This window comes from Poeciliopsis prolifica, unplaced genomic scaffold (assembly GCF_027474105.1).
Source record: "Poeciliopsis prolifica strain line A6 unplaced genomic scaffold, Auburn_PproV2 SCAFFOLD003, whole genome shotgun sequence".
In the NCBI taxonomy this organism is placed as follows: domain Eukaryota; kingdom Metazoa; phylum Chordata; class Actinopteri; order Cyprinodontiformes; family Poeciliidae; genus Poeciliopsis; species Poeciliopsis prolifica.
Genome location: NW_026562378.1, coordinates 2,431,416 through 2,444,426, shown reverse-complemented (window position 1 = coordinate 2,444,426; position 13,011 = coordinate 2,431,416). Strand labels below are relative to the sequence as shown.

The 13,011-nt window shown below is 43.0% G+C and overlaps 1 protein-coding gene across 3 annotated transcripts in view; it reads left to right on the top strand.

The window, feature by feature from the left end:
- The window catches only part of iqsec1b (IQ motif and Sec7 domain ArfGEF 1b), an 87,374-nt gene that overhangs the window by 62,019 nt on the left and 12,344 nt on the right, over positions 1-13,011 (top strand). For 2 of the 3 annotated variants that reach the window (XM_055027065.1, XM_055027067.1), the window contains exons 4-5: positions 9,968-10,247; positions 11,255-12,516. In XM_055027065.1, coding sequence (XP_054883040.1) covers positions 9,968-10,247; positions 11,255-12,516 — 1,542 coding nt within the window. Of the gene's footprint in view, positions 1-1,330; positions 1,471-9,967; positions 10,248-11,254; positions 12,517-13,011 lie in introns of those variants that run through there. The other variant, XM_055027066.1, reaches the window with a different exon arrangement.

Genomic DNA, 13,011 nt, shown 5'->3' with positions numbered 1-13,011 from the left:
TGTATTTTAGATCAGCAGCAATCACAGCTTTTGGAGCTGATTTTAAATTCGGGGAGAACTTACCTATTTTGATGTAATTACCTCTAAAATCACTGCAATGCTCATTTTATATCCTTCAAACATTTTTGTAGCTCTGAGGTTTTGAAGTAGAGTCGATGTCACACGAAAGAGAAATACAGTGGTTTCATCAAGATAAAATACAGAGCTCACATTTGACCTATTTGTGTCTTCTTATATCTTAGCCTTTAGCATGGTCGGACAACTTGTGTTACTGAATGAACCACCATTGGGTGAGGAACCACCACAGAAAAAGACAGTCATGCTTAAGGAGCCTCTTTCATCTCTATGCTTCCTCTGACTGGAGTTTGAAAAAAACCCTCACTGATTCTAAAAATAGTCACATTTGCATTTTTCTCCAGCAGTAAAAGCTAACACACCAAAGTGTGTTAACTGACAGTATGTGGACTGTATATGCGGCTGTTTTCTTTTGTCATAGATTGATTTCCTTTATTGATTGCCATCGTGATGCAGATCTATAACGTTCTCAGCTCTAGGATTAGCAGGTCTCTACAACACGAAGCTGTCAGATCGTCACGTCATTGTGACGATGTGACAATCACGTTGTGGTCTGTAAGCTGGGCTTCTTGTTTTTGTTGTCACGCGAGGCGGAGAGTCGCCGCTTCCCAGAACGCTTAAATCCCAGAGTCGGTAGATTGTCAGAGCGAGGATGAGCCAACAAAGCCCTGAAGTCGGGTTACATCACTAACTTTCTGCTCTGTTGTTCTCAAATGAAGCGAGGCTGAGCTTATAAAACAATCGTTTTAAAAGTGAGCATGCACGTTAACCTCTATTACTATCCCAAAATAAAAATATGACATGCTCATCTCAAAAATTAATTCGGGTAAGAGGATGTATGAGGTGGTGATTGGATCTACAAAACTTGGTCATTTTGTCCAAACTGTCCAACACAAAGACCAGCTGTCTTTATAAAAACAAAGCATTCCTGTAGTTTGCAGAAGTGTCTGAGACAATCAAGCTCAACAGAGAAGATGGATGTATTTTCTGGCAGGCAGAAAAGAAAAACTCACTAGAGCTCAGCTGTGTGTTATGGGTTTTTTAAGCCAACACACAACTTAAGTTTAACAGGGACGCCACCTGTCAGAGGGAGCCATTAGAGGAAATCCCATTATCAGTAATCCTACAGGCTCAGTGGCAGGAGCCCAACAAGTGGGATCCACTCTCTCTCTCTTTCTCTCTCTCCCTATTTCTCTCTTTTCTCTCTCTTGCTCTCTCTCTACTCTACATCTGCAGTGTTTGGACAGACAAACTTGTTGCTGTTACAGTTGCCGTGGTGACAGACCTGTTAGTGCCAGCGCTAGAGGGGGCGCGACCCCTGGCAGACTTCCTCCCTGGTGGATAGAGGTGCTCACTCAGGATATTAATGCTACTCCATGCCAGCCGTGGTACACAGTAAGTGTTTGTCTGACGGCCGTGCTCCTCTGGGTTTCACTCCTTTGTCTCTTGAGTTTGATCATCACTTGTTTGTCGGCTCGCTTTGGTTTCTAAGCTTCCAGAAAAGAAAAAAAAAACAAACAAAAAAAAACAAACGGCCTTTCTGTTGTTTGCAGAAAGGTAATGTGGGTTGGAGGACAGATTGACGGAGGTCTAACTACCTGCTCCTAAGACGATTACAAGATAAGACTAATTTTTTGAGGGATGGGGGAGAATTCCCATCATTTCATACATTTCATGTTTTCAAAGAATCCACTGTCACTGGAAAATATTCCAGCCTGGGTCTAAATTTTAAGCTCGTCTTATCCACGAATGCTGCTGGTGACAGAAAGCACAGTAAATGCTCCCTCTTTGTGTTTCCAGCATAAAATAAGAGTTTTATGAATTGTCTTAAAGAGTCTCTGAGTGTAAGTACTCAGCTCAGGTTGGATCTTCCCAAGTGTTTTATACTGGGAAATGCAGTGCAGAGTCATCAGAAATGTCAACAGAGCCCTTTAGCTTTAGGAAGCCATGAAGAAGATGCTAACTTTAGCGTCATTATCAACTGGTAAATGTCACTTTTATAAACCCTGATGCTGTTTGTTGCTACACTCTCTCTAGATATTTATGGAGTGACATTTGTTGAACTGCTTTGTCCTATTATTAGATGCTGACTTTAGCACCAACAGCAGTTTGATGCTAACCCCGATGTTTCAGTGAAAGTGGGTCCTTATCAGAACCACTGAAAAGTCCATTACCCAACGTTCCACCATGCATGTGGTGGGGTTTATGCACCTGCTTAACCGGGAAGGTAATTCACATAAAGCACAGCAGGAATTATAGCTAAAGGGCTTTTATGGTCTTTGATTGTTGAAATCTGGACTTTTGAGCCATTGCATTTTGAAGATTTGGACTAGTAGTGTCTGTTAAGCTGAGGATGAAGTACTCTTATCTTAATGGCACATGTAAAGTTTGTCTCTTTTTCTTATTGTTTGTTTCTAATCCTCATGCGCCAAACATGCATGCGTGCGTGCAAAAGTGTTTCCCTCTTTCCTGATCTCCTGTTCTTTTGCATGTTTGCCACACAGAAATGTTTAGGAATCTCAAACCAATCGAAATATTTAAAGACAACACTGGTAAACATAAAATGTTTTTTTTTTTTTTTTTTTTTAAATAATGTTTGTTATTAATGGCAAAAAGAAAGAAAATGGGCATGTGTGAAAAAGTGAAGCCGGCCTCAACGTTTTAATATTTTTATTGATTTCCCAGAAAAAGATCATAAAAGTTCTGTGTACCAAAGTGTTTCACTGACGAGTTTGTAGCAGACAGGCTTGGTTTCCTCGGTGGGATCTACTGTGTGATCAGACGTCAAGGTGTCCGATTTTTGTTCATCTATCCCGACCAGGACCAGCCTTACTGAAAGAGAGGTGTGCAAAGAATTTCCTGCAATCAAATTTCACGCCGCTCGTCTCCTTAGTTACAGCAGGTTCAACCGCCAGTCAGGCAGAAAAGGGCTGAATCATAAGTCCTGCATGCAGGCCCGTCTCGGTGCTGTGTCACTCTCTGGGTGCCGAGGCAGAACCGTGACCTTGCAGCGCTGTCAGCAAGCAGCAAGGTCTCTCTAGTCTGTATCTGGCTGGACACACACACACACCCACACACACACACACACACACACACACACACACACACACACACACACACACACACACACACACACACACACACACACATACATGTCCTATGGGAGGGAGGAGGGAGAGAGAGAGCTAGGGGTGGGTGTTAAGCTGAGAGAGAGAGAGAGAGACAGAGAGAGAGACAGAGAGAGACCTGGTGTGGACAGTTGGGTAGAGGAGCTGCCTCCCTCTCGGTAGCTGCTGTCTCCCATCCTGCCTGTCCCTCCTGGAATCTGCTCCCTTCGCCCTCTTCCTCTGAAGGTAGGGCTGCTCCTTCCACCCTTCACGCTTCTGCTTCCATCCCGTTTCATTCGTGTCATTCCTGCACATCTCCGGAGAACTTTGCACTCGAACACGTAGGAAGTGGAGAGCCAGTGCGGCTTGTTTACTGCTGCCTGGTGTCTGGCAGCCCAACCCCACCTCTCGCCCCTCCTGCCCTGCAGGCAGTGTCATGGCAGCTTCCATTTGTGCCCTCACCTTAGGATGAAGGGACCATAGCAAGGCTGTTGTTGTTGTTGTTGTTGTTTTTGTCTCCACCCCATGCACAGGCTGTCAGTCAGCCGGCGTGAGGCTGGCCGCAGGCTGCCGTCGGCTCACGTTGTTGTATTTGCTGCATCCTGACATGACTTTTGCTGATGTCAGTACAGCTGCATGATGACTCTGTATTGATCCACGATTGGTCAAACACGTTGGCCTGTAAATCTTGCCTTTTCGTTTATAAATTGCTGTTTGTGACGCACAGAAACTCATAATTACTTCAAATCCTAAAATTCTATCTTTGCTATATTTTTCACCCATGAAGGTCTCCTTCTTTTTTTTTTTGGATGATGCGGTTTGGTCTGCTGTGTACTGGAATCTACTGAGTAAGCGTACTCCACTGACGTACTGATGCACTATGAACTGTAGGGGACAATGACACGTCACTCTCAACCCATCAGGTCGGGAGACCCCACTCACAGCCATGCCTGCCTAATCCTGGCTTCTTCATGCCAAAATTATGTTCCTTTCATTTTTTTACACCACTAACTCTGGCTGCTAAAAATTACATTTTTCAACTCTTTTTAAATTGGATCAGTGTTGGGAAAATTTTAAAGAAACAGACTTCATTGGTTTTCTAGATTTCTGCCATATACCAGCTAAAGTTTACGTCATCTTTGCAAAGTTTGCACAAATGTTTATTTACATACAGCTCTGGATAAAATGAAGAGCCCACTGCACTGAACCCTAATATTCCACCAAATATTGATTTCCGAACTCTTCCCAAGTTAAAACATTAGTGTTGCTGTTTCTAAGTGAATAGGATCTAGTTTTCTTTGCATCATTTAAGGTTTGAAAACATGGTCTCTCTCTCTCTCTCTCTCTTTTTTTTTTTTTTTTTTTGTTATTTTTGACCATTTCTCATTTTATGTAAATAAATACCAAATTTTAGTTTGGAATTTCTGGGACATGTCAGCAGTTTATATAACAAAAGAATAATGTTCATTTTACAAAAAGAGAAGTCAGAGAAACTGATTGTTTTAAGTGTTCTGTTATTTTTTTTTCCAGAGCTTACATTAAATCAAAAGCCCCTCTCTAGTTATGTTCCTCCAGAGCCACGTTTGCTCACCTGACCGTCTTATGGACCGAGGTGTAAATAAACGAAACCTCTTGTGTCTACAAAAGAATCGTTTAGCCGACATCCTCTTACATGTGACTGTCCTGTAATGGACTGTTTTTTCAGATCAGGCTTCTGTCTGTGTCCCATGCAGATTATGTGCCTTGTGTGTGTCCAGCTTCGGGTCTCTGCGATCCTGGGAATAGTGTCAGCAAGTGCAGCCAAGACCCCCCCTAACATGTGGCAATGAAGATCCCAGAGGGATTTTCTTATTAGTACTCTACAGCAACTAACAGGAAGTCTTGAGATGCAGTTTAACACAAGTGAAAACGTATCGCAGTGTTTTAGATTCCTGAGTTACAAAAGTCAAAAATTTGTCAGCATAAAAAAATCAGAAACTGAGACTAATGTCTTTTTTTTTTTTAACAAATGTTTGACTTTACAAACTCATAAATTTTCACATTTCTTTTTCTACTAAATCTCTGAGATTAATCTTAAAATGTCACTTTTTTCTAGCAAATTTTCGACTCATCCAACTCAGATTTCCTTATTTTTCTAGAAAATCGGAGTTTCATCTTTAAATTTGTGGGAGATAGTTGGTGTTCCACGACGGCCTGAATATGCCGTGGTAAAAAATGCTTCAGTTTCACTTTTGCATCACAGTAGAAATGAGTCACCCTATGGCCGCTGCAGCTTAGGAGTCTCAGTGCAGGTGAAAATCCCCCACATGTTGTTGCAGGTGTCCCTGGAGCATAAAGCCATAGCAACCCACTAGTTTACCGCAGGAAAAAAAAAACAGACTTTACACTAAATAAGGAATTAGAAAGAAAAATAGGAGAAATGAAAAGCAGTTCAGTTTCAGATGTGAGAGAGAGAAGTATCATATCTCCATGAAAAGGAGATTTTTTTCAAACCTCCGACAAAGAGATCAATACAGTGCCTCATGAAATTGACACTCATTAATATTCCTTCCATTTTTTCCGTTCCAGTTTTAAACTTTATTGGATTTTATTGGGATTTTAGACCTGGACTGTGTAGCTCAAAAGGACAAACAAGAAGAAAAATTATGTATGGGTTTAATTTTTTTAAGGAAAATCTATTTGTGTATTCTTATCCAGCCCCCTTTTTCAAAAAGCCCAAAATAAAATCTGCATTCAGTAGCCTTCAGAAGTCTTGGTCGTATTTAGTCATGGTTGAGATTACAAATCTTCAGAAAGATGCCAACAGTTCTCCATCCAGTATGAGGTTGAAAACTCAATAACAAAACAGATCAACAAGAATGTGATCTTATATCTCTGTCCTCATGTTTTAATGTTTTAAACACCCTACTGATGCTGAAAAGCTGTAGATTTGTGTCTCTCTCCTTCAGCAACAGCCTCTACACCGAAGAGGGTGTAGAGAGGGATGACCCGGCATGATGCGTTCAGTGATCAGAAAAGGGCTGCATTGCTTCCTCTTTTGATTAGCCGGTCACCAGTTATAGCCAATCAATACGCAAATCGGCTGACTTCAGACAGTGGCCGATTGTTGATAATGAACTTTATGTATAAAGGGACAAAGTACGACTCAAACATAAATGTCACAATTTAAAGCGCTACATCAGATCCTAGCTTAAGCTAATTGGTATCTGCAGTCCCTTGATGGTGTTCAGCACATCTCTGGCTGAACAACAGTTTGACTCTGTTCTTAGTCAAACTGTTGTTTATGAGCATGGTAAGTTTTATTAGTCCCAGTTTAGTCTGTTAGCATGAAAATAAGACGCCATGTTATTTTCTTTTCTTTTCTTGTTTTATTTTTATTTTTTATGTATCGCGGAAGGAAAACATGCACCGCAAAACATCACATTCACTCCTCCCGCCATGCTCTTCAGTGTGGACAGGTGAACTGGGGGAAGGCAGACACTGCAGGAGGCGCTGTTCCGACCCGAGGCTTCAGTTAATACCAGCAGTTCCAGTCGGGCCGTTCAGATGGCTCGCTCCGCTCATCGCCTCTAGAGACGCGGCTATTTTTGTCGATCCCTCTAGTTGAAAACAGCCTGGCACACCAGTTGTTGTCTTTGGAGGAAAGTAAACAGCATGTTAGCAGAGAGATCAGTGCTTCTGTACTGCTTATGATCTTCTTAAAGAACGACTTCCACGATTGCAAGATAGAAGTTTTTCTCTTTTGAACCCTTGCTCATCTTATTTTCCTTAGAAAAATCTAATATCCATATCTGTCTGTATGACAGATAACGTTTGTCTTACTGAATCGTTTCTCGTTGGTACAGAAGGTTTCACAAACATCACCGTTCATCCCAGGGATACACACGACTAATCCCTTCAGTCATGCTGCGTCTTGGCACACTGAAACATGGTGGAGGTGGGGTAAAACCTTTTTATTTATAGAGTTTAATTACATTCAGAAAATCCTTTGTCACCAGTTTAACATAACCATCAAAACAGATGAAGTGAAAGCTTTCATCTTCAGCATTCTCTGCCTTACGCCCCAGGAATGCTTATGCCGTTTAGGTTTGTGTGACTTCCATGGTTGAACATTTGTCCGGATACCTTTTCAAATTGGTCTTTTAAAGACTTATGAGAAGCCACATGTACATGAGACACATGTATCCCATGTGGAGAAAGACTCAGACACGATGGAAAAGACTTCCAGAGGTCAAATCTGAGAGAAAAGTGTTTACAGTGAGAAAAAATGCCTGCCAGGTCAAGAAAAGGTCATCTCCCCCAGTTATAAGCCATGATCCTGATACTCCTGGCTGTTTTCACGGGACAGGAGCTTCATAACTAGAGGATCCCATCCCCAGCATGGCTCTCTCTTTCTGCATTATTTGTTTCTATACTTAAGGCCTCCAATGTTTTAGAAATCCTTCAAATTTGTGGGACAACAGAACTCCAGCAGCTGCATGACCCAGTTTCCTCAGGAGGAAGTTGCCTCCCTTTCCCTGTGAATGCCCCTCCTCAAAGGTCTGTGGAGGGAAGCCAGACCCGGCAGGCTCAGCATAGCAAAGGTCCATTTAGCTCAATGATGGACTAACAAACACACAGCGGCCTGTGGATGTTTAGTTGGAGCTCTGAGGGCAGTATGTGGTGGCTGCACCCGACCTCGAACAGGACCTCAGATAATTGGTGAGTGGCTGTGCTCTCGCTCTTTGATTTAACTCTGCTGTCATCTGATGTGGAGATGAATAAGTAACTTCATCCATTGGTTCTCTTGGTCAGTATGGAGACAATGCTTCTGGATTTCAGTTCCAGTATATACTTCGTTTAACATGTAAGCAGCAGTGACTCTGGAGTATGAGCTAGTTCTACATTATTCCAAGAACTTCCCTTTACTGTGGTGGGAATACAGTTTTTTGCCTTACTAATAAATGACTGAGAGAAAATGAGCCGCTGTGTTGATCGACATATTCACTAATAATGGGACTTTCGCTGCTTCTGCTCCCCCTGTTTGTGCTTTATATGGGATTTTCTGGCTTGGATGTTCATTTAATGAGACTGGATGAAAGTCTGAGTTGGTCGGCTGCTCTGACCTTTGCTCTGGCTTCCCTCTGTGCAGTCACAGTGATGTGGTGTTTCAACTGCTTTACAGTAAAAGTCTAGGCTCATTATTTTTGAATTGCAAAAGTAGCTTTTATATTTTTTAACTCCAAATTGGCTCACTATCAACTACACTTGCCTTCAGAGTGAATGAGGCTGACTATACGCTCACTAAATAACGAACACCTTGCTCACCATGGTCAGGTTTTTATTGCCAGTCTTTTTTTTTCCTGTTTTCTATGTAGGTGATTCCTCAAGGTAGTTTATGACATTAGCTTTTCTTTTAGGATATTGGAGTAAAAATGAATATGAGTGCAGCGTTTCCTAATCCCATTGTTGTTCCTTCATCTCCTGATTTTTTTCACGTTCTTTGAAGACGATGAAATAAAATGTGCATTCTGCGCCATCTGCTCTCCCACTAATGTGCCATGATAAAGACAACCTTCTAACTTGTTCAAATTAAATTCAAAAAATACTTTACTGATCCCAGTAAAGTATTAAATGTTGTTGTAGCTCTTACTAACTCAAACTCCTTCAAAGAGTTGCTGTGGATGGTGATGACTGACGTCAGGAAAAGATCTCCTGTAGTTCTTGAAATCCTAACTCTTTTAAGAGCAGTCCTTCTAATTGTCAGGTTGTGAATTACTTATTTTATGTGACTGTCTGATTTATTTCAGTGTTTTTATATCATGAACAGCACTTTGGTCAGTTTTTGCCGTTTCAGAAATGCTTATAAATAAAGTTATAATCTGTGTTGCTACATGCACTCATTAACCAGAACATTGTTATTCACGCGAAGCGTCTGTACGTCCTTTACAAAACTGTTGAAACACAGATTGCATGCATCCATGGATTTCAGGCCACAAAGCTCCTCCATTGTGCACGCTCTCTTCGTGTTCACTGAGTAGAGAACCGCGTCATGCTAGGTCGAAGGCCGCTCCTTCACATCGTCGGACATGTTTTTATTCTCCATCACTTACGGATCGATCCCGACAGCAGCCATTTTGTTCATGTATCTTTCCCTCGCACATTGATCAAGACTGTCCTTGTGCTTTCTTGTTGGTGCTGAAGCCATGGTTCATCCATGCTTTGCGATGCCCTTGCCTACTACTAAGATGGCGCAGATCTCTTCTGGTTCAGACTTGTGGGAACTATGTATTGTCTCTGTAAGGGGAAGCTTGTTGTGAATAAAGCTAAACAGGCTGAGTTGGATGGGTCTCGTGATTTTTTTTCTCATATAGTGAAACATCTAAAATACCTGAAGATACTATAGCATCAGTGAAGGCATGAAGGAAGGTGAAATATGATGTGGTTAATATTTAGCTTTTTACGTTCTGCTCAGATTGCTGCTGCTCACCTAATCACCTGCTGTGGGAGCCCAGGATGTGTGTGGATGTTAGGATTCAGGCTGTGACAACACATGTTGAGTCACTTTGGTTTTGCTTGATGATAACACTGCAATAATTCGAGTGTTTGTTGACATTTCGTTGCTTCTAGTCTTCTAATGAAGACTAGAACCTCTGCTGCATGGTCATTTAGGGCCGCCTGCAAGGAGAAAGTAAGATGATCATGAATTTATACACTTACATAATGCCATTGTTCACATCAGTCATGTGTTCCTGAGCAGTCTCGGCCAGGGACCCGTCTGATCTGAATGTGCTTGTGTGTCGCAGTGTGGAAGGCGACGCCCCTGGCAGCGACGTGAGTGTATCTGTGGATCCCTGCGTCATCTATGGTTGCAAGCCGGTGACCCACGGCGACAGACCTGGCCTGGAATACCTGGACAGCCAGCTCTACGGACACATCTTCCTGCCGAGCCACGCGCGACCCCGCCGCCCCAAGCTCCAGCACTCCCAGTCCATCCTCCGCAAGCATGCAGAGGAAGAGGCCATCAAGCGCTCTCGCTCAATGTCAGAGAGCTATGAGCTCTCGTCGGACCTCCAGGACAAACAGGTGGGAGGGAGGGAACGACCTGCTCATAACCTGATGATGGCTGATGATGCACTGAGATAGGTGCCTCTCTAAAAAGCAGTCTAGAAGTGGAAGACATGCTTGTTTTTCTTGTCCACTTGTTATGTTTGCTTAAAAGTTAGTTCTTCTGTGAAATTAAAGACTCTGAACTCCACTTTAAACGTCCGTCACCCAATCTTTTCATTTTATCCTTAAATCTCTGTTTGCTAACAAGTCATCAATGTGGGCCCTGTTGTCTTGCTCAGCAATGCCTTAAATGAGAAAAGACAGAAGGAACTGAGCAAGACTTTTATTTTTTGCTGCCTCTCATGCTTGATTTTCTTCTTGTGCTCAGCCTCAAGTTGTTGATTTAAAGGTTCACTGTTTCTAGTTTGGACTATTACATCACTGACTCTTCATTGTGCCCTTTGCTTTTGTGTCTAACCTGTAAATAGGTCAGACTTTACTCGACATCTTAAAATCACCAGTATTGTTAGACTGAGTTTTATTGGCATTATATGTGATATACAAGCATAATGTAGCATATAATTTTGAGCTGGAAGCAAAATGATACGTAGGTTCTTCTTCCTGTAATCCTCCTAAATGAGGTCCAGAGCAACAACCAGCCACCAGAAGACGCCTGTTTTTGAGATGAAAGCCACCCTTACAGCTTAATGCTTTCACCCAGTTTAACGAGAAGTTTATATTTACTTACTCTGTCAACACAACAGGGCAACTCAAGAAGTACTTCCTTTCTTACTTTCAGAAACATGGACACATCTGTCTACGTCCCAGACACAAAAAATCCTGATGCCATAACTTTTAAAAACACTGGACTCTTGAATTGACTCAACTTTGGACTTATATGCCTTTACTTGTGACTTTTCTTCAGGCTTGTGACTTTCACTACAATTACTCAATCCCACCTTTGCTGCTTACTCACAGTTGACTAAAATTGGCAGTGGCGTGAGACTACAGCTGACTGACCATCCTTCTTTTTCTGTTTGCAGGTGGAGATGCTAGAACGCAAATATGGCGGGCGTTTCATAACCCGGCATGCCGCACGTACCATCCAAACAGCCTTCCGCCAGTACCAAATGAATAAGAACTTTGAGCGTCTCCGAAGTTCTATGTCTGAAAACCGTATGTCCAGACGAATTGTTCTGTCCAACATGAGAATGCAGCTTTCCTTTGAAGGACCTGAAAAAGTCCACAGCTCCTACTTCGAGGGAAAGCACGTCTCTTTATCCGATGAAGGCGCCAAAATCGGTGCACTGGTGCAGTCGGAACACGGCCGGGAGAGAGGTGTACAAATGAAGATGCCGAGCACACAGAGTGACCTCACATATGCCGTCACAGAACTGGAAGATGCCTTCTCCAGGCAGGTCAAATCTCTGGCCGAGTCCATCGATGACGCGCTGAACTGTCGCAGCCTGCATGGAGAAGACAGCACTTTAGAGCAAGGAAGAGGCCACCTGGATAAGGACAGAGAGCTCAGCCGCCAGTTGGAATCCTCCCACAGCGCTTTAGAGCACCGCAAGCTAGATGAGATGACTGCATCTTATAGTGATGTGACCCTTTACATTGATGAAGAAGAACTATCGCCCCCCTTGCCTCTCTCTCAGTCTGTAGGCCGGCCCTCCAGCACAGAGTCAGACCTGCGCCAGCGTTCCCTGAACTCCTCCCAAGACTACTGGTCTCTTGCTCACAAAGATGACAAGGGGGACACGGACACCAGCTGTCGCAGCACGCCTTCCTTAGAATGCCAGGAGCAGCGTCTGCGAGTGGACCACCTACCCCTACTGACCATCGAGCCCCCCAGCGACAGCTCTGTGGAACTGAGCGACCGGTCTGACCGCAGCTCATTAAAGAGACAGAGCGCTTATGACAGGAGCCCCAGCAACCAACAGAGCAGCCCAAAAAGCACCGATCACGGCCTGCCACCTCGGGGACCTTCCCGGGAAGAAGATCCATCCCGTCACTGTGCCCGGCAGCTGGAAGCCCACCTGGCTATCAACGGTACACCCAACCGCCAGAGCAAATCAGAGTCTGATTTCTCCGACGGGGACAACGACAGCATCAACAGCACATCAAACTCCAACGACACCATTAACTGCAGCTCCGAGTCCTCATCCAGAGACAGCCTGAGGGAGCAGACGCTCAGCAAACAGACGTACCACAAGGAGACTCGGAATAGCTGGGACTCACCGGCGTTCAGTAACGACATCATTCGCAAGAGACACTACCGCATTGGCCTAAATCTCTTCAACAAGTGAGTGCACCCCACTAAACCTATTTAGCATAACAGATCTAAAAAAAATGAGACTTTAGAGCCACTAAGTGGACACATCTATAGTAAGACAAGAAAAGATACCGTTTTTTTTAAGGTGCTCTAAATAAGAAAACAAACGAAAATAACTATCCTGATTCCTTATAAAATAATTGTGACTGTGACTCACTTTAATCACAACCCTTGCCTCTTCATGGTGTCCTTCACAAGTCAAACCTGCACACACAATGCAGGTTTGGTTCAGTACCTGCATTGTGTGTGTTAAACCTACCAGGCCCAAACGTCCTGTGAATAAATCTTTTTCAGCTCAGAAATTTCCAAGATTTTTCTAGAATATTTTTCCAGCAAATTGTTGAATTTTAGAGCTCAGAAATTTCCATGTGTCTTCTAGACCATTTCAAAATATCTGAGCTTTTGCAGAAATGTACTTCTTACTTTCCTTCTTTCTTTTTTTTAAGCATAATGTTTTTAAAACTT